We start from the raw sequence: 27,313 nt of genomic DNA, 5'->3' as shown, positions 1-27,313 counted from the left end.
CCTCAGCTTTTTATGAATATTTTATAGAGCAGCTTGCTTTTAGATTATTTCTTTAAAAAAAGTGGTTTTAGAACTTTTTTAGTTTGCATTTCATTATGGCATGCTGCCTGTTTTTAGATAGCTTTATATATCGACCCTTAGTATGAAGAGTGGGTGTTATGGGCTTGGGTTAGGCCCTAGTGAAGAAGCTGCACATTTTCTTACATTGTCCTAATTTTGCACAATAACATTTCTGCTGTGACCTTTTGCACATATTTGCGTGTGTGACAATGCTGGATTAGTTTCTCTGAAATTTCTTCTGTTTACACATCTAGCTTTGCATAACATTATCATGAGCCTCAAACACCATGTACAAGGCCTTTTTTATGCATAATGTACAAATGTTGGTCTATCTTCATCCATGGTGCGACAGGGCTAACATTACTAATCTATATATACATCACAAGGATGCTTTCTGTTATAAATAATGAACATCCCAAAAGATTAGCAGAGGAGGCACATCAGCTGACACTGAGGGTTCCTGCATGCTGAGACTTCACCACAAAGCGGTCTGACATCTCTATGAGGGGTGTACAGCTTATGTTCAAGACGGGCTCCTACATTCTCTCCGGCCAGGTAATTGGCTTCACATCTACACACACTCTAGGTACACGCTGAGTAGGGTTTGCACAGGAGGAGTACGCCCGATTACTGCGTTGTTTATATGCCTGCATATATACACTGTTTTAGCACCACAGTTGAACTATATCTTCTATTTACTCTTTTGGTGCCGGTAATCACTTTCATCTGCTTATGTCTACTGATTGTCGCAGCACAAGTATTATATGCCACAATAACGTTGGGTCAATAGATATATTGAAAATGTCCCACTGTGTATTCTCTGTATATTTCTCTTAGGACAAGTAAGCACGAGCAATTGAGTGAAAGGTTCTGATCTGTTTCCAAGATCCCTGAGGGGTCAGGGTTGTTATGTTCAGTGGTTGCCAGAAACCATTTGCTCCCTGGTACGGTTAGGGGGAGCTTATGGTGGCACTGTGAGCTACATGGTCTCTAGGCCAAAATATCCTGTAGGGCTGCACAAACTCTTCTGGTAATCAGGTTTAGAGGGGGCGCACTACCATAATTCAAGGTCTAGTGATAAAGTAAATATATTCATACAGTGCTTCAAAAGGGTGGAAAAGAGGTTGGCTACCAGGAAACCCCACAATACCCACTGTGTGGGTGAGCAATATACAAAGAGAATTTCCTCCCTTAGCAACAAAAAAGTATCAGTTAGTGTAAATAATCATTAATTGTAAAACATTCACATTTAGAACGCAGATACAACTGGTAGATAAACTGAGTCAACGCAAATCAAAAGTTTTCAAAATTTCAGTTAATCAGTCCATGGTTGGTGTTGTCCAAAAGTAAGAATCTTCCCATAAGTCTTGTCCAGAGTAGTCATTTATTTCAAATCAAATATTTATTACATCCAATCCGTAGCTGTGCTGCTACGGATTGGATGTAATAAATATTTGATTTGAAATAAATGACTGCTCTGGACAAGACTTATGGGAAGATTCTTACTTTTGGACAACACCAACCATGGACTGATTAACTGAAATTTTGAAAACTTTTGATTTGTGTTGACTCAGTTTATCTACCAGTTGTATCTGAGTTCTAAATGTGAATTTTTTGCAAGTAATGATTATTTACACTAACTTTTTTGTTGCTCAGGGAGGAAAGTCTCTTTGTATATCCTGTAGGGCTGCTTTGAATCAGTCTGGGGACCTCACTCAAAGTTTATGTTGTCCACAAACGCGCAGGTACTATGGATTAGTGGGAACTGCACGACAGAGTGCACATTTATACTTATTTCAATCTCTATTACGCCTTCACTAATGCTCCAATTTCATAAATCAGCAAAGGTTCCATCTTTCATGCACTTGCAGGCAAAAATAAAATGGGTGAAATTGCTATAACTCGATTATGTCAGAAGAAATAAACAATTTTCTAAATTTCAACTAATTTGCCCATTTTTCCCAATGACAGAAATAATATCTGTTTTTGACATATTCCTATATGTATATATTGGTTTAAAATAATTTGCGTAGCTTTATGAATTATGAATGATTCATCTTTTAGCAGTGTTCTTTTTCCAAAACTATTTATATGGAAGTTATGTCTTGATGTTATTTATCAATGCTATTTATTCTAGATTCTAGAGGAATTGTGTCCATTTTTCTTCTTAATTTGATGTATTATTATGCTACCTAATTAAAAAAAGGATTACTTGTGATTAGAGAGACAGGTCAGATCTTTTTAGCTCATTCCAAAAACACATATCAAATCTCACATACCATTCCCTCTGCAAAAATACAAGCACATTTGCAAGAGTTAAAAATTCCTTTGCCCACTATGGAGACTTTGGAAATGTTTAAATGTTTCCTGCACCAATTACACAGGAGGAAGTGGAAACAGCAGTGACTAGTTTTATAATTGTACTGGTCTTGGTGCTGATGTCTTTCCTGCTGAGAGATATATTCTCTTTATTAACAAGGGTAATAAACCACTTACCAAATTGTCGAAACATATTTTGGCAGGTAGAAAGAGTCCCAATTTTGTTCACAAGGGTGTTCTGATATGTTTTTGGAAAAAAAGGAAATAACCCCGGATGGAAATTTGTATAAATTTATTACATATTTAAGTAGTGATTATAAAATATTTAACACAATTCTCAAGCAATGCCTCATATCACGGGCACTAATTCATGTCCTACTAGGCAGTTGTCCACTTATATGCCTTTTTTAGTAGAGGAAATTGGTTATCTTTCATCAAAAAATATTCCAGCTGCTATCATATTATTAAAAAGGCCTTTGACTTTGTCACATGAACATTTTTGCTTAAAGTGCTAGAAAATATTGGATTATCGTCCAAGATGACAAGGTTCATAGCTTCTCTGTATATAAAGATTCTGTAGGGCGTCTGCTACTTAACAAGGAAAGAGTGAAATATGTAACTTTTACTCTTGTTCCACTACTCCAATTCTTTTTGAGGTATATGCAGATGACATGTTGCTGATGTTCAAAGCTCAACAGGATAATATAACTAAGCATTCTATATAATAGCAAAATTCACGGGCTACAAAATAAACCCAGCACAAACTGATGTATTAATATTACATGCTCATTGGAAGTATCACCCATCCCTTTACAAAGTAATTATATTTAAAACCCAAAGGTACATTTTGGTATATGTAACTGAAAATTATCGACATTATTTTGAGCTGAACTATGTACCTTTGCTAAAACAAATTGAAGGCCTATTCGAGACTTGGAACTTGCTCCCAATTATTCTTATTGGAAGGTTATCATTGATATAGATGAATATATTACCTTGTTGTTTGTTTATTTATCCAATCTGCCATGTATCCTTTAAGAAATATTATTTGAAAAATTAGAGTCTAATTACTATTTTTTGTGGAGTAAAAACACAACCAAGAATGAGCACTAATAAACTATCTTCCCATCTGACAAGGAAGGATCAGTACTTATGGATTTTCCCAACTACTATATGGCTTCTAGTATTAAAAATCTGTCCTGATTCTCAGAGGCAAGTTATGTGAACTATTTTTTAAACCAAATGACATGTAAAAAATCACATTCTGCCTGTTTCTAAAATGTAACCGCATAACCCAAAATGAGTTTGTTATCGTACACTGAAGTGTTTGAATACACAGTATAAGTACATGCAAGAAACACCTATACATGTCTGTAACAATTTTGGTATAGGGGAAACAAACAATTGGAGTCGTTATGACATGGAGAAAATTGGCAAATGGTTTTTGAAAGGTTGCCTTGTTTGGTACGTCCAAATTTGTATCAAAATAGAAACTCAGAAGAGGTGGTATAGATTTTCTTACATGCAAATTAATGCAGTGCTACACAATCTACCAATTAATGAGTTTGAAAATTTCAATGGCATTGTAGAAACGTATCCTCTAACTAACTGAAATATTTAGGTATTGAACAATGGGTTAGATATATGTCTAATATCAATAGCATATAAGGTCAAATAATTAACAATGTTAAATAAATGGAAGAAAATCAAATTGACCATTGTGTGAATCTTGCAAATTGGAAGGGGGTATCTCGACATACCAGCAACGCTGTGAGAGAGGCAAATTAAAAAGACACAACTATTCACTCAATTGCTCCTCCACTATAATCCAGAATTTCTACACAAACAAAATCAGAATACCTCTAATCAATGTTCCAGATGTTTGAGTGCCAATACATATAATTTGCTTTATGCTTTCTAATATATTGAAAGCCAACCAAAAAATAAGGGGACTGCTGATGTCCTGGGTCTTCATTAACACCACTCCAGAACCATTAACTTTGATTTTCCAGTGTGCAGGCCAGAATCCAGTGGACGTTTGACCTTAGGCTCAGAGAAGGTTCTCTACCTTCCACTCAAAGCAAAGAATTTGTTTGATCCTTCACCAAAAACCTCTACCTGAAAACGATGGGTCACAGTCACAGCCATTACTGATATATTGGGCCTGAGTGAAAGGAGAGCATCATATGTCCTCCTCCGTACTCCATCACAGCATGCCCTATTAGCACATTTTAAGCCTTGGGGAAGGGAGACAAGCCTCCTCCATAAAATCTATGCCCACACGGCAGGTACAGTCCATGCACGGAAGAATAATGATATTTTCATTGAAAATACATTTCTTTTACTCTGGCAATTCGGTTCAACCCTTTGGGGGGTGACCTCGTATGCAGGGTTTCACAAAAGAGACCACTCTAGCAATGACTAAACACAATGCAAAACAGGCTAATGCTATGATACGTGACTTTTTTTTAAAAACAGATTTTATTTTGTCTGGACTCAAATATGATGCACTGCTCCGGCCACCGGAGACTACTGCAAGCAATAGCATATCAAAAATATAAGATACAGACTTTTGCGAGAACAGAACCCCATCCCCCCTCCCATCCCTCCCCCCACCCGCACAGCTGCTCTAAACCCAAATAACACATGCGTAAAGACAATGTGCAGAAGCATACCAAGACACAGCACAATGTTGTCAAATGTCCGGACGTCAAGGCGACGGGATTGCAGGCCCATCAGGTGGAGGGTCTAAGTCCAGCCCACGGTAATCAGCCCACCTCTTCCAAATCTTGAAATGTTTGCCCGGACAATCCCTGGTTAGGAATATAGGTTGCTCCAATCCCTTGCAAACGTCCATACCATTCCTCCAGGCAGCCAGAGGCGATGGCTGGGGCGCCTTCCAGGCCTTAGCAATATCTTGTTTGGCCAGCGCGAGGCCCAATAGTAACAGGTGCCGCTTATACCTGTTGCCCCCGATAACCTCCATGACATGCAACAAAGCTAGTTTGGGATCACGGGGAAGCACCCAAGCCAACACCTCCGACAAACCCCCGAAATACCCCCCCTCAGAACCTTTGCAGCGCTGAACAGTCCCAGACAGTATGTAAGAGCGTACCCACTTCTGCGCCACATGTAAGGCATTCCGGGAGACCACCATGCCCGCCCGCCACAGGCGCTGCCGCGTAAAGTATGTGCGATGTAGATATTTGAATTGTATGAGGCGCAGGCGAGTGGAGATCGCTGCAGTCCGTGGGCTTGCCGGGGCTTCATTCCAGTCCTCCTCTACCAGGACCCCAATGTTCCCCTCCCATGCAGCCTTGCGTTTAACTGAGACGGATGAGCAATGCTGGACCAGTGTCTGATAGATGCGCAAGAGTTTCTTGTCCGGCATCTCACCCATAAACAGTTTGGCCTCAAGAGGACTAAAGTCAGGGAGCTGCTCCAGGGCCGTCAGATGGGGCGTTAGGGCATAACGAAGTTGAAGATATTTAAAGAATTGGGAGTGGGGCATCCCGAACTCCTCTCGGACATCCTGGAACAACCTCAGGGAGCAGCCCGTCATGACATTCCCCAACGAGGAGATACCTATTGCGTCCCATCCCCGAAATCCCACGAGCGCGGACAAGTGGGGCAGGCGACCATTGTGCCATAGAGGGGTCTCTCGAGTAAGCACGTTCCACCATCCCATTCTACATAGCGTCTGTCTCCATAGAAAAAACACTACCTGCGTGGCCGAGGGAAGGCGGCGCCGAAGCGCAGCTGAATATTGTAGCGTGTGGACTGATGCCGAACCCATGAAAAGCGTTCTACCGCGTAGGCAGGGTCTCCCCTGTCCCCATACCACCAGTCATTCAGGACCAGTAGATGGGCCATCTGGTAATACGAGAGGACGTCAGAAGTGGCCAAACCCCCAGTGTAGGTAGAACGGAAGCAGGTCCGCAAGGCCACAAGCGCAGTCCCCCCCTCCCACAAGAACCCACTCAGCGCCGAGTTGACTTGTTGGAACCAACGCAGCAGAATCCAATACGGATGATTTTGGAGCTAGTACACGAGACGCGGGAGCGCCACCATCTTAAAGATGGCCGATCTGCCATGGATGGTCAGCGGCATGCGGGACCATACCTTCATGTCCTCACGCGCACGATCCCAGACCGAGGTAAGGTTATGTTCATGGGAGATCTCGGCGGACTCTGATGATACGTGATTTTGATGTTTTGTTTCGCCTTTAGCTTTAAGATGGTAACCACGAGCTAGAGCTACCTCAATTCCTGGTCGGAAAGATACAGACTTCCCATACATGGAAATATTTTTGGAGTAACTGTCTATTGCCATGGTCCTAGCCTGAATTTTCGTCACGTCAGTAGTCTTAAAATGGGAAATTACAAAAAAAAATAGCGCTTAATAATTTAGCTGTAATAGTATAGGTCATAATATTTATTTAAAACAAAATACATTTAAAGTTTTGTAATCGGTGTCAAAGTTATGAAAGGCTCAAATATTTTTACTTTATCCAGACAAAGTCATATACATCGTAAGGCTGGATGAGAAATAAGAAAAGCTATGCATAAAGGACTCCCTCCAAGGAAGACTTTGCTTCTCTCAAACTTTAAAGGCTTCCTGGACAATAGGGGAGATAACCCTGTTTTTTCCCTGAACTCTATCTCTGTTCACTCTACTATTAATGCTGGTAGGCATCCTGCCTTCTGTTTAGCAAAAGAGGAATCTGTTTGTGATGGATGCTGGATTGGCTAAAAAGGGAAGGATTTCAATATCGTACTAAACTAATTTTGTCTAAGAAGAGCTTTTATCACCTCTGTTTTTGCAGACATTACCTCTTAATGTTCAGCAATCATAAGGTAAATTCAGTGTTGGCTATATAATATTGCTCAGAAAGGAGAAGTGAAACATTTCTGAGTTTTGAGTGAGATATCACACAATGAGGGAAAGAGCACCGACCAGACACATGCAATACAATGGCACACTTTCATATTGCAACTGTAACCCGTTGTACATGAACGAAGAAGGTTAAACAATGTAATTATTGCCTTAAAAAATATAAAAGCAAGTGCACATTTTTTTGGTTAAGTGTAGCATTTTGTCAGGGGAAGAGTTTCTTTGTTTTATTTTCATAACACGTTTTTATTGCTATATACATTTAGAAAGCAATCAAGAGTACCACTTTCCACAAGAGTGATGTTGCTATTATGCACGGCATATTTTACCAAGAATTCTGTGCACATTTAATAATCCATCTTGATATCGCTGTATAAGTGTCCTTAGCATGGTCCCTCTCCTCCGTGTTACCCACGACATTGTACCCATTGTCCCTATATCTTCTGATGTTTTAGGGAGCATTGCCAGGCTACATGAATTGCCATTGTCCAAAACACCTTTCCACTTGACCATGTTTGGGGCTTCTACACAAGTCCCAGACCAAGGAATCTCCTCTCTTACCTACTAAACTCTTAATCACCCAAGGTATTTCACAAAGCGATAAAGGAGTTGAGGGTGATTAGGAGATTCAGGAATTCCCAAAGTATTCCTTCTACTGCCAAACAAAATACCATGATAATTCTGCAATCCATACTTCTTGGAAGAGGTCCCCTTCCTCTGTGTGTCATCTAAGACACAGATTAGAAGAGTCAATGTCCTTTTACAATAATTACTGGTGTAGTAAATGTGATATCAACACTGAAATTAACGCCCCGGAATCTATATTATTATTTTAAAGATAATTCAGTATTGTGTCTATTTCTGTCAGGAGGTACGACGTTAATCTTATATCATGCAAACAACGAGTCTACTCCCCCTGTTATTTCAAATATTTGTCTGTGTTCCTGTGAAAAGATATACAAAAACCAACCGCAGTTTAAATATTTATGTGTCTGTCGCACCCAAACCATCTTACTTTGGCACACAACAAATAACCATTAAATGGCAAGTTATGGAATGCCCCACATTGCATTTATCATTTCGGCTTCCTGATTGTCTTAATAATGTTACCCCAAAACCGGTCCCAGGATGCTTGTTTCCGGTTCAGGGAAGACCTGGCTTGGCAGTTCAGGCTGGACTGTTCCCATGAGGCACAGGGTCATTTGTCTATAAGGCTCTGGGAGAAGCATTCTTCATTAGGCCACAAACAATTGTGTCATAATCCCCAGACTTGCTGTTGTCCTTCTGCATTTCCCACTTGTCCACACAGCAACTGGGAAATATACACTGGACTACTGTAAAAGGTACACAATGCTTGGATCTGCGTTTTGGTTTTGCCTGAAGATAGCAGTGCTTTGTGTAGAAAGATGCTGTGGCCAATGAAATCTACTGTAATCTTTATCCGGGAGGCTAAGCATAACAAAGCACCAGTCTTCCTTTAACCCACGTGTAACTAGGCACAGTCCAGTACAGGTTGATCTTAGAAGGAGTACTCAACAGTGATTAAAGGCATTTCCTCTTCCCTCCATTCATCAACATAGGATGCAGGATAACAACATGGAGGTTTCATAGATTTCCAGAATAGATGTCCAGTGCAGCAACAATACACACACATTTACTTAGTAGTGACCTTACATGTAGGTGTCGTGATTACATGGCTTCCTGGGTCGATTTAACCTACTGCCATGCAAGTAACCATGACAACTATTTGCCCACAGACAAAAAAAGATTAGTAGTGGAGTTAAGTACTACACTCAAAATAGGTACAAATAATCCAACATCAAACGTTAAATACATTCTGGACCGGTACTGGACATCATTCCTAAAACATATACAGGTCTCAAAGCTGTTCTTGCAGATTACCGACACAAAGCTTGAGAAAACTTAATTAAAATAGAGGTGTAATCATAGAAAAAGCCGAACAAAGGGTGACTGGAATCAACTTCCCAAAGTGAAATTAACCTGAAGCGAAGCAATAGGGATAAAGAAGCTCCGTGAAGATCAAAAAGATAAGTGATGTGATGGAGAGTGCTTCATAGAGGCACTTTTTGCTGTGCATCACTGGGTGCTGTGTGGTGCAAACACTGAAGACTCTAATATGACATACTATATTTTTCGACAACTGTTTGCCTATCCCAACAAGATTACCAATTTGCTCTCGAAATAAACAAGTATCTTGTATGCTTGACACATGTAAAGTTTAAGGAGATGAATGATTTGCACCACTTAAGTTTGTGAATAGCATATCATTATGTAGGGATTCACATCCCAACGATAGTCATGGACTTACACTGCAGATCAGTTTGGCTGAAACATGTTGAAGATGAATGGATGCAAAAGTCCTAAACAAATAATTATAGGATTATTCTGCTAGACAATTAATTTTTTTTTAATTCTTACATACATTCTTAAGCATTATCTCATTAGAGGTTCAGCCCACCCTGGATGAACATGTGACCCAATGATGAAGCATGCCACACAAGTGGGTCAGGGTCTCCTAAATAGAAGAAAGAAGCGGCTCCAACACCCCATAGACTTGGTACACCGATCTCGCACTCAGGCCTTCTTGCTCTCGATTGACGCGGAGAAGGCCTTTAACCGCGTCGAGCAAGCCGGACTGGCTACCGGGCAGTGTGGAATGCTGCTGAGCTGGGGGCTGATTTAGTTCATGGAGACCTGTGTGTGCTAAACAAAATTTGTTTTGCTTTAATTATTTCGAAGCACACGCAGGTCTCCATGAACAAAATCAGCCCCCACTGCAGTGAAATCAGCCCCCAGCTCAACAGCTTCCCAAACTGCCCGCTAGTCAGTCCGGCCCTGGCGTCGAGTGGGAGTATCTCTTTGCGGTTCTACGAGCCTTTGGTTTCAGGCATAACTTCATATGGTGGGTTCGTTACTTATACTCTTATCCCAACAGCCCCACAGCCGCGGTGCGGGTTAATGGTTGTAAATCGACCCTCTTCCCCATTGCCCTGGGTACGCGGCAAGGCTGTCCCCTATCCCCACTTTTATTTGCGCTCTACATGGAGCCGTTTGCCCAACGTATTCGGTCCAACCCTAATATAGCAGGCATCAAATTTGGAGCTGATACGCATAAAATTAGTATGCATGCCGATGATGTCATCCTCTCCCTCACGCAGACTCGGCCAACTTTACGACATCTGTCCAGGGAACTTACTACCTTTGGAGCCGTCGCGGGGTTCAAAGTCAACTTTATGAAGTCACAAATTCTTAATATCTCTATCCTGGGGACAGAGGTCCAAGATCTACAGCAAGATTTCGCCTTTCAATGGGTCCACACGTACATCACGTATCTGGGCATTTGGCTGACCTTGTCCATCACTAAGACAACCGCCTTCAATTATGCGTTGTTGATGGAGCAAACGGTCAAGGCGCTATCCGACTGGACATGCCTTAAACTGGCGTGGTTCAAGCGATTGGCAGCGCTAAAAATGAAAGTGCTCCCACGCATCCTATACCTCTTTCAGATGTTATCTGTGACTCCACCACCAGGCGTCCTTCGGAAACTGCAAAGACTCCTTAATAAGTTTTTGAGGGATAATAAGAAACCACGGCTCACGTCAGCAAACACTGGAGCTTTATGGACCAGACGGTAGCGGGACAAAACATATGGCGGGAACTGTGGCTTCCACGCAAACATAGAGCATGGGGGCTATACTCTTCTCTGGTCACATCCCAGACCCTCAAAACATGGGATCAATTGGCACGTCAGAAAGGATGGACCTCGTTTCCCTCCCCTGTGTCCCCTATCGTGGACAACCCCGACTTTCAACCAGGCTGTGCGTCCCCGACATTTCAACGGTGGAGAGAGGAGGGTAAGTTCCCTTTTTGATCTTGACGGCCTTATTCCCTTTTCTCAGCTGTGCAATGATTACGATCTACCGGCCTCAGACGGCTTTCACTATTCACAGCTCGCCCATTGGGTCACACGCTCTGAGAACTTCGCTCTCATGTCCCGTCCTTGACAGCCTTTGAAAAATTGCTGGTGTGTAAGAAAGATGACCGTAAACTCATATCTGGACTCTATTCTATGATCACTACGCACCCTAAGAAACACTGCACAAAGGCACAGACCAGGTGGGAGACTGAGTTGGGGAGGCCCTTAACGCACCAGGAAAAGGAACACATTTTTTACAGTGCGAGCCATACTGCTTCTAATACAGCGGGTGCGGAGTCGGCGTATAAAGTGGTCATTTACTGGTATTATACTCCAGAGCGCATTAACTCTTGGGACAAATCCAAGTCAGACCTCTTCTGGCGGGGTGTGGCCTTACTGGTACTCTAGTACACTTGCTGTGGCATTGTCCGAAGCTGGTGCGCTACTGGGCAGCAATTCTCAATGACATTGATGCAGCATTTCAGATCACATTGCCACGAGCTCCTGAACATACACTTCTGGGTCTTCCTCACTCTGGGTCCTTCCCATTGAACTCACTAAGGGGTAAGCAGATAGCATTTGCACTGCTAGCGGCAAGTCAGGTGCTCTTAGTGCAGTGGGGGTCTTCGACAGTCCCGGACCTTCGAGATTGAATTCAGAGGCTCTGACACCTATTAGCAATGGAGCGTCTTTCACTTAGCGTAGAAGGGAAGGGCAAGGAATATGCAAAATTATGGGCCCCTTTCTTGCAGCTCCTTCCAAAGACATGAGGGAAGCAACATGTCCGAAATATCTACAGATCTTGCAGCTCATACCATTAGATCCACCTGGTTCATCTGCTGACTGAATTGACAGTTATCAACTATTGGTTACCACCAGGGAGTAATCGAAATGCGGTTTTGAACTGATGCGGAGGGTGGGTCGAGGGTGGGGTGGAGGGAAGTGGCGATATTTTTCGTTTGTCTATTATTGTGTTTAAAAGTGGTATCTTCGCTAAAGTGCCTTACGATTTCTCTGAGGTTTTAGCTCATCGCGAGGTCACCCCACGGGATGAGGACCTGAACGCTGTGTAATGCCCCATGATCTTCGCTCTGCCGGCACCTTGATATAGGCAGCTCAGCTGTGTAATTGTGATTTTACTACCACACAATAAAAATGATTGATTCTAAATAGTAGAAGGGAATTTTCCTTTCCCATCCCTGCACACAAAACCCCGAATTTAGAATGTTTTTTTTGGGTACAGTAGATTTTTATTGTGTTATGATGTGATGACAACCTGTGCTCCTAAAGACTGCCTAAAAGGCGGAGTGAAAAAGTGAGGCAAAATATTTACAAATCCTCCTTTACAGAGAGTTCACCACATCAGGCGATCAGAATCACAACTTTCCCCCAATGTCAAAAAAAGCCACTTTGTGTCTTTCCTTGAATATATTCTGCCTATTTAAGTTTTCTTTTTTAGGCACACAGCATAATAAACGTTTTGCAAGCAACTGCAGTGAGAAAGGTTTTTCCATTCCCCCAGGCCTACAGAGAAACAACTTGTGTTTAACATATGAATAAAAAAAATAAGTTCACCGCACTGAATTAAGCACCAACACGATTTGAAATTTGCATATTGACCAGTTTGCAAATGGGTGTGCAATTTGTGCTGCAACCTTTGTATTAAAACGTCACAGGGGTCAGGTGGCTCAGTCGGGTCTGATGGCTCGGTGGACGAATGCATCCACTGCAGGGGCCTGTGTTCGATCTCATGGTCACAGATTCAAATCCCAGTGGGTCCACTCAGCCTTTCATCCATCTGAGGTCGATAAAATGAGTACCATTGAGTTGGGTAACAATAAACATCTGTTATTCAGTGCCAAGAGACCTATGGGTGCATGTGCGCTTTACAAATACACGTTATGTTATTACAAAATGTTCATTTGCAACGGGTCACAAAAAAACATGCCATGACATGCTAATGAGTATTAATGAGGCAGGTCATAATTTGTAAAACGTGTTATTGACTGCGAAAGCATGGATGAAGCCAGCATGGGACGACAGACTTCAGTTCCTGCACTTGCATTCCGTTAAGGGACAAGTGCTGCCCTAAAGAAACAAATGTATGTTGTTTGGGATGACACTGGGACGGGAGGATCTGAAACCAACTATTGAGTCATGGTCTGGCTTGCACTTATTGTACTAAACTAATACACACCACAATCCACAAAGTCTCCGAAACTTAGGGCCTGATTATGAGTTTGGTAGTGTTTGAATGGGGCCGCATGCCATAGACTTTCTCCCACTCCGCCAAACTCCACCTCCCACTGCCCTGCCTTTCAAAGGTTAATTAGAGAGCCTTAGAAAGGCAGAGCAGTAGGACTGCCACAGCGCGTTCCAGCATGGCATGGACCGCAAAGTCCATGCTGTGCTGGAACTGGGGGTGCAGAAATACAGGGTGTACACCATGAGCCCCCGTTCTTGCACCCCATGCACAGAGGTACCAGGGGGAACTGTAGGGCCCCCCTAGTTTTCTCGCCACAACCCTTTTCATGGCGGGATTACCATCATAAAAAAGGAGGGCAGTAAAGAAACTCATATGCTTGACGGTGCTGCAGCTGCAGAGCGACAATACTGAGGATTCAGATCGCTGCAAGACTGCCAGGGATAGAGGATATTTGGTGGTAGCAGCGTCCTATGGCATTCCAACAGCCAAAGTCATATAACAGCAGTCGGACCGCCAGTGCGGAGTTGCCGTACCGCCACTGTGGCTTTGGTGGCCCATCAGGCAGCCACACTCATTATCAGGCCCTTAATCTAAACACAGGAATAGTTGGAAGATGGACACCGCGAAGAAAGTGAACGCGACCTTTCAACTCAAGTCCCTGGTTTCTATCCCACATTAACGGGGAACGTCCTTCACAACGGAACTTTTACAACGAAGTACCGTTACGACACAGATTTAACAACAAAAGTCATTACAACGACTTTCACTGGAGGGCGCTCTAGGATAGGTAATAGTTTAATTTACTATCCAACACCTTCCCTACTATCCACGGGGAAGGGAGTTGGAATAGTAAATTAAATTATTCACTATCCAGCGCCCCCAATGCAAGTCGTTGTAACGACTTGCGTTGTAAAACCTGCGCCGTAACAGTATGCGTTGTAAAAGCACGCGTTGTACCGTCATACATCCCACATTAGCAACATATTTACTACGAAGCTAACAAGACAGAAACAGCAGATGTCCTCCTAGGGTGGCATACAAGGTGCTTGGGCTATTACTGATCAGTTGAAGTCAATGTTTCTCTCTATTAGGGATTCCTAACTGTCCACTGTCCTAAAATCAGTAAATCCATAGTCTGAAGACTCTGTCTTGACCCACCCACATGGCACTTGGAGAAAGCATCCTACCTTGCTTCATACTGCAGACAAAGATAGTTGCAAACAAATGCTTCCTGGCACTGGAAGAAAGCTAAATCATCTAAACTATTGTGGTACAGATCCCCTGTGTAAGTCCTTTAGGTTTCCTTGTCGAAAACATTGGAAAAAAGACACCTAAGCTTCTCAGGACTGAGTACATTGGTAGGCAGTGAGGGCACTTTCTCAATGTGCCTTGCAGCAATTTCAGGTATCATATTGGTAGAAACACCACATATGGGACCTCTGTGAAACGAGGTCAACAGTCAGTCTGAGCTAAGAATCCACTACATTCCTTTGAAGCTGAAGCCCTGAGACAAATATTACCCTTGAACCAGCTGACAGGTTTCACAGAAAATAAAATCTGTCATACAAAGCATCCGATGCTGAGCAGCCAGGAACGTCAACCATACTTAAGGGCAACAGCATTCGAGTGGAGTGATGGTCTCTCCCAGATCCCTTGAACCCTTTGTCAGGCATCATACAAATAGAGAATGAGCAAAAGAAGGTTAGAAAATAAATTCCTGACGAAAAAAGCAAACCGGTATTGAAATACTGAAGAGATCTAGAATGGTGCAAGAGACCAGTGCGGTGTGCAAAGATGTTTTATTCCTTGAAAGAAAGATATAGGGTTTTGTTAAGCTGGCCCGCATATTATGGTGGGAAGTCGGATTCGTTACACCTGGGACTAAAATTAAAATGACAAAAGCCCCAGCAGTTCAACGTTGCTCTCTCCCACACATTTCGATAAAAGATACGCAATTAATTTAGAGCTATGATACATAACATAATAGTCTTAACAATTGTAATAATTAATTTAGTATAATTATTTCATGATGCACAACATGAATTATAAAAATGCATTGCTTGACTGGAACATTATTTGATCAAAATACAAATGTAATTGCCTCTAAACACATTGACTATTGCAACAAAAAAATAAGTGGCAACCTGGATTAAAGAAACATAGAAACTACTGCACGCCACAAGCAAGATACACCAGTGAATTAAAAATAATTATACAACTTTGCCATATGAAGAGGAAACGGCTGAAAAGGGTTACTTACTGAAGTTGGGCTTCAACTTTTACTATAAGTCTTTTCATTTTTTCTTTCACGCACTGTATCATTGCAATCTCCTGTTAAATTAAAGAAAAACTATATAAAAATACAATTCAGAGTATTTCCTCTTCCTTTTTTGTTGTCAAATCTATTTTATTAGCATTTTATATTTTATATTTCAGGGTACAATGCAAGAGTCAGTCAGCATAACTTGGCAAACCAAACATGTCTGTACAGCATTATGGTATCGCAAAATGGAGCGGTGTACAATCATGTAATCACACTTATGAACACATGTGGGGATACGTGCAATATGGCCTGGCATGCCCATCCAAAATGTAGTCCGAAACGTCCTGAGGCATAGTACCGCTGCCCTATAGTCCAATCTGGCAGAATGACATAATTACGGGGTGAATCCCGCTACTATGTAGCCACAAATAGAGATGACATTGAACTAACAAGTATGCAAACATTCAAACTATAGCGGCAAAAGCACATACACATGTGCATGCAACTCCCTCCCCCCCTGTCCCGCCCCCCCAACGCGCATCATCTTGTGTAGGCCTGTGTGCAGCACAGGCTTGCACGCCTAGAGGCGGTAAGGCTTTGTATGACACCAGGTCTCAACAGTGAAGTACCCGCGGCGTGTCCGACCACCAAGGGCAGCTACCTAAGCTACTCCAGCATCCAGTGCATCCGTCCCCTCCGGCAAGCGCAGGGCACTAAGCACACGTTCCCCAGCCATAGGGAATGACACGGTCCGTGCACGCCCTAAGCGCTCCACAGATCTCGTGCCAATAAGTGCCCAGCCTAGGACAGTTCCATAAGAGGTGGACCAGCCCTGCATCCACCTCATCGCACCTGGGGCAGGATGAGTCAGATCTGTGGAAGTATCTATTAATGAGCTCAAGGGAGAGGTAGGCCCTATGGACAATAAAGAGCTGTATCTGGCAAAGGCGCATGTTACGGGGTATGCAAACCGGGCTCTTAAGCAGCCTCTCCCACTCCTTATCAGTTAGTACCCTGTCTAAGTCTCGTTCCCACTTGCCTCTGAGTGGGGTTAGGCTGATCTCTGTGTGCGCCCGTATCGATGCGGTGAACCAGCGGACCAGGTGTCTACCCCTCCCCATGACGTGCAGGTACTGCATAGTGGGATGTTGCGTGGGCTCCGTCGCCATGTCACCCCAGCGAGCCGCCATTTTCGCCACAAGCGAGCGGTGCAGCAGGAACCCCCCCCCCCCCCCCCCCGGCGGTAACCCGTTTTCAGCTATCAACATTTCGTAGGCCACCAGCTCTCTGTCTCTGTATAAGTCCCCCAGTCTCTGAACATCTGCCTCTCCCCACTGATCTAGTAGAGGGTGAGCGATAGCCCTCCCGCTCCGTGGGGAGCCCACCAAGGGTATAGCAGGCGCATATGGGAATACCTTACGAGTGAGGAATAGGGCTCTACAAAAGCATTTGTATGCGACCGCCAGCAACGGCGGACTGGGCTTCTCAGGTGGCGCCAGTGGGTGAAAGAGGGCTCAGGGAGTACGGTGGTTCAAGCGTGGCAGTGTCTTCCCTTCCTCTGTCTGCCAACCAGCGGGCAATCCACTGTAGCTGCGCGGAAAGGTAGTAGTGTTCGAAGCAAGGGGCAGCCAACACCCCCCTGTCCGTTGGCAGGAACAGTTTCGGCAGCGCTAGCTGATGCCGGATGTGCCCCAGATGAAGTCGCGGAGGACCACATTAAGTTTAGAGAAGAAGGGGCTAGTTATGAACAGGGGCAGATTAACAAAATAATATAGAAGTCTAGGGAGCATGATAATTTTGGCCAGTGCCTCCCTACCTGTAATTGTTAGCAGGAGCGTGGACCAAAAGCTTATCTGGGACTTAAGCGCTGCCACCGCTCGCCCCAGGTTCCCGTCGAACAGGTCAGCTGGTTGGCGATAGATCTGGATCCCCAGGTATTTAAAGGTATCAGCCCTCCATAGGACTCTTGTGCCCCGCAGGCAGTACTCTGGATCCTCTACCCCGCTGTCAAACGCGTATAAGCAGGACTTGGCCACATTTACCCGAAGTCCCGAGATTGTAGCAAACTCGTCGAGCCGTTGGGCCAGCTGCCCCGGTATACAGTGCATGTCTCTAATGAATACGAGCAGGTCGTAGGCATATAGCGAGAGCTGGTGTGTGGTGTCCCCTAGAGGAATCCCTACGTCTAAAGTCTGCTGCAGCGCTGCCGCCAAAGGCTCCATTGCTAGTGCAAACAGTAGGGGAGACAGGGGGGCAACCCTGCCGGGTGCCCCTGCCCACCGTCACTGCCTCCGAGACGTAAGGGCCCAACCGCACCTTCGCCACAGGTCGCTTATAGAGGAGGTCAACCATTTGCAGGAAGTCCACATCGAACGCAATGCGTGTCAACACCTCGGCCAAATACCCCCACTCCAGGCTGTCAAAAGCCTTTTCCAGGTCAAACATTAGGCATCCCGCCCTGGGCCACCTCTCCAATGCCCCATCCGCTACCCTAAAGAATCTCCTGAGGTTCAAGGACGTGGACCGCGCCGGCACAAACCCATTTTGGTCAGTATGTACGAGGTGCCGGACAACTGGCGCCAGCCGTTCAGCCAACAGCTTAGCTAGGATATTGTAGTCAATATTAAGCATTGCCAGCGGCCTGTAGGGGCCCAGCGCCGTCAGATCCCTATCAGGTTTGGGCAAGGAGACCAGAAACGCCTCTCGCATGGATGCAGGAAGCGAGCCCTCGTCAATCGCTGTGTTGTACATGCCTAGGAGTATGGGAGCCAGGCTGTCATGGTAGGCCTTATAATACTCAGCTGGCAGTCCGTCAGGCCCCAGCGTCTTTCCAGTCACCAGGGCCTGGATCGCATCTCCCACCTCTTCTAGTGTGAGGGGTGCATTGAGAGCGTCTTGGTGTTCCTCAGGAACCACCGGCAGGGTGACTGAGTCCAGAAAGCTTTCTAACGCGTGTCTAGGGCCAGTGCCCCGGGCCCGGTATAACTGCGTGTAGTGCACAACCAGGGCACGGTGAATCTCGTGCTGCGTATATAGCACCCTTCCCTCCGGCATGCGGAGCGCTCCAATTGGGGCTCCCCTGCTCTCCTTTTGTATCAACCAGACTAGGAGTCGCCCGGCCCTATCTGCCCTGGCATGTGTCCTAGCTGTATGCGCCGCAAAATTATGGCACCTCAACTGCTCTATGAAGGTTGCATGAGTAGCACGCATATCACTCAGGGTTTGTGTGTGCGGCACTGCCCCTTCGCCCCCCTCTCGTACTGTAGCAGCTCATTCTCCAAGTGCGTGAGAGAATTGGACATTGCTTGTGTATGTTCCATGAGGTTCCCATACAATGCCCCCTCATGACCGATTTGTGTGCGTCCCACTCCACTGTGCCGCTGCTCGCAGAACCCACATTGTTTTCAAAGTAGTCTAAAACAGCCGCGCCCAATGAAGAGCGGAACTCAGGGTCGTCAAGCGCAGCCGGTTGCAGCCTCCACGTAGGCATGGGTGGGCGGTCTGCCCCGCAGTCAAGCTTAAACCGCAGGGGGTTGTGGTCAGAGTATGTCCTCTCCAAGTATTCCGATTCGGCGAGCAAGGGGAGCAGGGACTGGGCACCAAGTATCCGGTCTAGCCGGACATGCAAGCCATGCACTGGGGAGTAATATGAATACACTTTATCATCGGATGTTGAACCCGCCATAGGTCTTGCACCCCCCAATGTTCGAGCCAATCCCCGAACGCTTGCGCATTGGACATCGCCGTCGTAGCTCGGAGCGGGGGAAGGAGCGTTCTAGTCCGACATACAGCTCCATGTTGAAGTCCCCGCCTAACAACCAGGGGAGGCCAGCATATGGATGAAGGATCTGGTTCAGGGACTCTAGGAAGGTGGCCTGGTTCGTGTTGGGGACATAAAGTGAGCCTAGCAGGATGTCCTGACCATTTAGTCTGCCCGCACTAGGCAATATCTACCCTCCGGGTCTATTGTCGTGTCTATACAACTGAACGGAACACCCGCTCTAACCCATATTAGTGTGCCTCGGGCATGCGCCGAGAAGGTGGTACCATGTATTTGCCCCCGCCAGCGCTGCCGGAGCCTGTCTAGTTCGACCTGCGTCATGTGTGTCTCCTAAAGGAGGGCAATCCTCACCCCATGGCGCTGCAGATAAGAAATTACTGAGTAGCGTTGTGTCGGCATATGCATGCAGCGGATATCCCATGTCAATACATTAGTGTGTGCCATGTGATCACGCTTGTCTTGCCCGCACATCGCCAGGAGGGCGCCTCAAGGGGGAGCAACGGACAGCTACTGGGGAGAAAGTAAATGTGCTGCATACTAAACAGGAAACAATGAAAAAGAAACTCGTAACTAACCAAAAGGGCGCATCCCAGAAGGAGCATACGTCCAAACTGTAATAGGATCCACCCTCAGTAGAGGTGGGAGGTCAGCGTAGCGGCTGTCTAGCTGGGTGCACTGTCAACGACCCAAAAGCCCGAGGCCAGCAATTACTCCAATGTATTCCCCTATCCGGGGCCCTTAGAGCGACTGAGATGTGTTCGGTACAGCTGAAGAACTACGATGTGCCATGGCTGCTCGGCCCACCCTCTAAGGGCCTCTCTACGCAGCGGGCGCCTAACCACCTCCCCAGTCAGCGCGCCGCGACATAGCTATGGTTTCTTATCGATTATGCATTCTAGGCTTGCGCAAGGCACCAAAGTCTATCTCTAGCCCCAGCAGCGTGCCGCAGCCAACATGTAAAGGATATAGCGAGCATTCTGAGAAATATAGGCAGGGCAATAGTCCATCAGATGTCCATTATCAGTCAGGCTATGTAATCAGTCGTCTGTGGCGTCACCGTAGGCAGAGTAACGTCGTCTGACAGCACAGTGGATGGCGAGGACGATCCGCTTGCGATCATTTCAGTCGGCAGCCTATAGTCCGTGCTCTCAGTAGCGTCCGCCACTCCCAGCGTCGCCACCGCCTCGAGTGCCTCCTGCCGCTCTTGCATCATCTTCTCCGGGCTAGGTGCTGCCAGTCCTGGGCCCATTGTCCTCCGGGCCTCCCGCTTCCTCCTCCTAGAGTATTTCCTCTTCATTATCCACATATGCAAGCAAAAGATTTTACACACTTGGGCTTTTTAAAAACATATGTAACATATATTAAAGTACAAAGCTGTATTTTTTTTTTTTTTTAGATCATGAAAACCTGATAAATTGATTGAAAAGCACCCAAAGTATCACTAGGTTACACCATAGTAACACGTATGGGGTATTATGATAGGTGAAGCATTAAGATGAGGATAGACTCTACTTTCTCTGGGGAAAATGAATTGATCAACCAGTGTTTGAAATCCCTGAATTCTACACATTCCTACATAATAGTGGGAAAGCTTATTTTTATGACATTTTACAGAAAAGGTCTAAAAGACAGAACACATACGAAATCTCTGTTTGCGATTTGAAAGGTGAGGGTCCTATATTTTTGTTCATGTTATCCCCAGTGGTGGTATAGACATCTTCCTATATGGGCCCTTAAGGCTATAGCAATAGCGCAGAATCCTAAGCAATCTCACTAATTTAAACCTCAAACCAATAGAAAATACACAGAAACAAATACACAAATTCTGAGATATGTTATTTATTTCACAAACTAAAAAAATAAATACAAAAACTGAAATTTTTATTTTGGCGGGAAGGTTGAAGCTTTTCGAAATCTGGTTTTATTTCTCAAAGACGAAGCGATATGCTAGACTCTAGAACATGATTTTGTCTTTTTTGATCCTAGTACATGCTTTCTTTTTGTGGTTGCATACCAGTGCGTCAATTAAGGCTACCACTCATCTGTTCTCGATACTGTTTGCCTTACTTCTGCTGCTTTCAGTATGCTAGCAAAGAGGATCTGAAACCAACTATTGAGTCATGTTCTGGCTTGCACTTATTGTACTAAACTAATACACATCATGATCCACTAGGACTCTGATACTTAGGGCCTGATTAGGAGTTTAACAGTGTGGGAGGGGGCGGCATGCCAATGCCCTACTCCCACGCTGCCAAACTTCACCATAATCTGGGCAGGCGGTCCTGCGGTGGTTGGCCCACGGCGCTGGCTTTCAAAGGCTCACAGGAGAGCGTAATGTATAACCTCCAATTTTAATTTCTTTCACATCTACAACACTTTTTAGTTTTATCAGTTTTGCATTTTTCTTTTTTATGTATATATATATATACTTTATTAATCTGGTAATATTATTACATTTTTTTATGTTCTTACCAGTTGCGTAACCCTTGAGTAGGTATAAAGGACCCCCAGGGGTTCGCGGAGCCCAGGTTAAGAACCACTGCACTGATAAGGTGCTACTCACCCTGGCAAATCACAGATATAAAAAAAAATTGATTTTTAGAGGGTCCACCCTTATGGTGGGAGAGCATAGTAGCTGTGTAGGCCTATTTTATGCTCCTAAACAAAACCTGAGGACACTGCTGATTAGAATCACACAGAAGTAGAGAACAGCCATAGGGCTCCCATGCATTTATTATTTATTTATTTTAGATTTTTCTAGAGCGCGTAGTCACCCAGCGGGTATCCCAGCGCTGAACCTAGTGCTCCCAAGGGATGAAGGTCGGGAATGAAGACGGCTCAAGGGAAGAGTAAGGTTTTAAGAGACTTCCTGAACCGTAGGAGATTAGGTTCTGCTCTGGGGTTCGAGGGGAGTGCGTTCCATTTTTTTCCCGTATTGACTGAGAAACGGCGGCCACCTGCACGGGCCTTCTTCACCCTGGGGATTATGATGAAGTTTCCATGTTCGGATCGAAGCGCTCTCGTGGGTCTGTAGGGTGTGATCCAGTTGTTGAGGATTGGGGGGCCTCTGTTGTTCAGTACCTTGTGGGCCAGACAGAGGGCCTTGAAAGTTACCCTTTCCCTGATTGGGAGCCAGTGCAGCTTCCTCAGTGCAGGCTTGGCTGATGTTCTGGCTGGGGTGTTCGTCAGAAGTCGGGCTGCGGCATTTTGGGCTTTTTGCAAAGTTTGGAAAGTGGATTCCGGAGCTCCCAGATAAATGGCGTTGCTGTAGTCCAGCCTGGATAAAATTAGGCCTTGGATCAGCAAGAGACGCGACTGGAATGGCAGTAGGGGAATTACTTTCCTGCACGATCTGAGTAGACCGTAGCAAATGCCGGCTGTCTTTCTCGCCTGTGTCCTGAAGGTGAGATCTGTCTCCAGTCACACTCCCAGACTCTTGACCTCCGTCTTGGGGGTGGGGGGATCACCCATGCAGGCGGGCCAGATGTTAGGGGGAAGGTTCGTGGTGTTGTGTCCTAGGAGCAGGATCTCTGTTTTGGATCCGTTCAATTTAAGGGCGGAATCACTCATCCACCGATGGACGTTGGAGAGGCAGTCGTGGAGATTGGAGGGCTCTAGCTTGGGGTGGGACAGCGTTACCACCAGCTGTGTATCGTCAGCGTAGCTGACGATAGTAACTCCAGAAGGTGAAACCAGTTCCTCCAGTGGGGCCATGTACACGTTAAACAACGTGGGGCTTAGAGATGAGCCCTGTGGCACACCACACTGGAGGGGAATGGAGGGGGAACGGCTTTCACCTTCCCATACTTGGAAGGAGCGTCGGGAGAGAAAGGACGTGAGCCATTTCAACGCCCTGTCTTTTACTCCGATGTTATCAAGACGTTGGATTAGGACCTGGTGGCTGACCGTGTCGAAGGCCGCGCTCAGGTCTAGGAGGACCACTGCCACTGATCCTCCTGTATCGATGATTTCCCTGGTCTTCTCTACTGCTGCGAGGAGAGCAGTGTCCGTGCCCTGACCTGGTCTAAAGCCTGTCTGTGAATTGTTGAGGAGTTGGTTTGATTCCAGGAAGTGTGACAATTTTTTGTTCGCTAGTTTTTCGGCGACCTTAACTATCAGGGGATGAGTGATATAGGTCTATAATTGGATAGATCTGCAGGGTCTAGCGATGGTTTTTTGAGGAGCCCTTTTACGACAGCCTCCTTCCAGTTTGAAGGGACTTCTCCTTGTGCCAACGAGATGTTGATGAGGGCAGTCAATTGGGGCACTATGGTCTGGGTGATGTTTTTGACGTACCGTATGGGAACTGGGTCACTGGGGGCTCCACTCTTAGTTGATGTAAAAGTTGCCGCCACTTCCTCTTCGGTAACTGGGCCGAACAACGCTAGATAAGGCTTATCGGGTGAGGGCGGCGATTCCTTAGCTCTCTCTGTGGTGTCGGGGTTAGCAGCAGGGAGGGAGGCGAGGATTTTTTAAATTTTTTCGTCAAAAAAGGTGGCTAGCTTGACGCATTTTTCCTCTGCTGCTTTGGGGTCCATAGGTTTTTGAGGGGGGTCTGGGACATGGAGGAGCTCTTTGAGGATAGAGAAAGTCTCCTTGGCTGAACAGGAGGAACTCTTTATTTTTTCCTCGTAGAAGGCACTTTTCGCGTTGTGGAGGGCTCGTTTATATGCTTTCATGGATGATAGATAGGCGTCTTTCTCCGACACCGATTTGTTTTTCCTCCAAGTGCATTCTGTCTTTTTACACTCCTTCTTTAAGGCGTTAAGGGCGGGTGTGTACCAGGGAGCGGGGTTGATCCTTTTTACATGTTTTAGAGTGCTGGTAAGAGGGATAAGGCTGTCTAGGGGGTGGGTGAGCCAATCGTTAAATTCTCTGTCCGCGGTGTCAGGGTCCGTGGAGAGAGGGCCGACGGTTTCCCGTAATTTCACTTCCCATTCCTCTGGTGCTAGCTTGTGCCACCGTCTGGTTCGTATCCTGGTTTTCTGTTTAAATGCTGGGGTGATTTGGAGGGACCAGTGCATAGGGACCAGCATATGGTCAGTCCATGGTAGGGGGGTAGGATCTTGGGTTTTCAGGTTCTTGATATTAGTGAAAATAGGATCCAGGAGTTGTCCTTTCTCACGGGTGGCTTTGGAGTTCAGGAGGTGGAGGTCGGCTGTTGTGAGATCAGCAAGTAGGTTAGCTGCGGCATTGTCCGCGGGATCAAGGAAGTGCAGGTTAAGGTCCCCTAGGAGGAGAAAATTGGAGGCTGAAATTGTCTTTAGTGAGATGTGATCCATCAGGGTGCTGGAGAATTCTCCTAGCGAGCCTGGTGGACGGTACACTAAAAGTCCTGAGAGTGAGATAGATGGTGAGATCTGGATGGTGAAGTTGCAGTTTTCACAGTCTTTGACGGTTCCACATTCGATTCTACAATTAAGATGGTCTTTGTAGAGTACGGCTAGACCGCCACCTCTGCCGACTGGTCTATTCAAGCAGCAGATTTGGTAACCGGGAGGGGTTGCGTTGACCATGTCGAAGTCACTGTGGGGGGTCAGCCATGTTTCGGTCAGAAACAATGCGTCTAGCATCGAGTTTTGGGTGAGGATGTTTATTTCGTTGGCGTGTTTTACTAGGGATCTGCAATTCAGGAGGCCAAGCCGAAGTACTCGGCCGCGTTCCGTTTCCTTGGATGTGTTACAAAGGATACATCCTGAAAAAGGGGTGTCTTCCTTGAGGATGAATTTGCACTAGGGGTGTTTTTTAGTGTTCCAGGCAAGCAGTGTATCTTGGGTGTAAGAGATACGTTTCTGCGGGTTGGGCATAGTTTCTAGGCCTAAGGCCTTACTGCATACTGAGTAAATGAGCTAGAACCAAGAAATAGCACAACAATAAAGACATAATCCTGTATCAGTCAACTGCCTTTCACTTGCATGGATATTGCCAGTCAAGAAGCCTATTGAGTTTAATTTGATTAGTTACCAGTAATGTCAATAATTGGATTTCACTTCTCATCCCGTCCTTAATCAAGAGACATAAAAAGTCACCCAACCCCCTAACTAAAACAAAAAATTTAAATATTTAATTCCCAGATGTTCCTATAAATGGCCAAGTATCACTTCTCCCCAGAATGCTTCCAAGTTGGCTACCAGAGCGGCCCAACTGGGCACACCTGAAGTTAACTATTTTGAACAACAAGGGGACCCCAATTGGTATCAGCGAGGGACCTCGGGGAGCTTAATCATATAAAGACAACAGTGGTCCCTAGCAGGGAGACAAATAAATGAAAATAAATATAGACTCAGTCAGTTCTATATTAGTGAAGACATACCCAGCCGGGCAGAGGTCTTCAAGGTATATATTTCAATCAAAACATACAAAACAAAATAACACCTTCAGCAATTCACGTGCGTGGGGCACAAGCCTGTACCCAACCACGACCAACCACAGACAAAGACATACAAAAAGGGCTTACAAGGCAAAAATCAACAGTCTCTGTAAAATTCCAATTTTTGGACAGAGAATTACTTATTGGTACCATTACATAGTTTTCAATATCGAATGCCACAGGTATATGGTACACAGTGGGTCGACGACGTTTCGGACCCCCTTGTTAAATAATGGGGTCCATCATCAGGACAAAGCAATGGTTGCCTTTAAGGTTATTAGCCTCTTTAGCCAGGCCAGCGGTCCGCAATCTCATATAAGAGCGCGAGGGCGGTTGACTAGAGCAGGAACAGTTGAATAACTTGGTCCAGGATTTAACGGTATTTCAAAAATAGAACTTATGAGGGTCCAGAGGCGGAGAGGGGATTAGCAACTCGTGTCCGCTTGTACCTTAGAAACCGGATAATACCGGGAGCGCCGTGTCGCGCTGGGGTCCTGGAACCAGGGGGCCGGATCAGTCGGCAAAACTTGGGTTCCTGGTTCCCAAGTTTTGCCGACTGATCCGGCCCCCTGGTTCCAGGATCCCAGCGCGACACGGCGCTCCCGGTATTATCCGGTTTCTAAGGTACAAGCGGACACGAGTTGCTAATCCCCTCTCCGCCTCTGGACCCTCATAAGTTCTATTTTTGAAATACCGTTAAATCCTGGACCAAGTTATTCAACTGTTCCTGCTCTAGTCAACCGCCCTCGCGCTCTTATATGAGATTGCGGACCGCTGGCCTGGCTAAAGAGGCTAATAACCTTAAAGGCAACCATTGCTTTGTCCTGATGATGGACCCCATTATTTAACAAGGGGGTCCGAAACGTCGTCGACCCACTGTGTACCATATACCTGTGGCATTCGATATTGAAAACTATGTAATGGTACCAATAAGTAATTCTCTGTCCAAAAATTGGAATTTTACAGAGACTGTTGATTTTTGCCTTGTAAGCCCTTTTTGTATGTCTTTGTCTGTGGTTGGTCGTGGTTGGGTACAGGCTTGTGCCCCACGCACGTGAATTGCTGAAGGTGTTATTTTGTTTTGTATGTTTTGATTGAAATATATACCTTGAAGACCTCTGCCCGGCTGGGTATGTCTTCACTAATATAGAACTGACTGAGTCTATATTTATTTTCATTTATTTGTCTCCCTGCTAGGGACCACTGTTGTCTTACACCTGAAGTTAAGACACACAGAAGGGAGGGCAGTGCTTCGAAGCACTGTGATAAGGTAGATGAATCTGAGTAATTAGAAAACTAGTAAGAAATCAAAGAATTAACTCCTCTTGACTTTAATTTCCCAGTGATTACATTGTGAGGATCTACCAACCCAGGCAGATCCAGCATTGATCATCTACCAGGCATGTAAACTGAAACGGCAAAGCGGGCAGGAACGGAGGAAACAACAAACTCTGAAAAAACAAACAAACACAGCACTGGATCGA

At 45.4% G+C, this 27,313-nt stretch overlaps 1 protein-coding gene across 1 annotated transcript in view; it reads right to left on the bottom strand.

The window, feature by feature from the left end:
• Window positions 1-27,313, bottom strand: part of TEKT5 (tektin 5) — a 905,041-nt gene that overhangs the window by 617,719 nt on the left and 260,009 nt on the right. The window contains exon 3 of the mRNA XM_086939788.1: window positions 15,676-15,746. Within this exon, the coding sequence (XP_086795914.1) occupies window positions 15,676-15,746 (71 nt within the window). The remainder of the gene's footprint in view (window positions 1-15,675; window positions 15,747-27,313) is intronic.

This window comes from Lissotriton vulgaris, chromosome 10, assembly GCF_964263255.1.
Source record: "Lissotriton vulgaris chromosome 10, aLisVul1.2, whole genome shotgun sequence".
Lineage (NCBI taxonomy): Eukaryota > Metazoa > Chordata > Amphibia > Caudata > Salamandridae > Lissotriton > Lissotriton vulgaris.
Note: the sequence above shows the minus strand (reverse complement) of the source record. Positions and strands in the feature narration are given on the sequence as shown.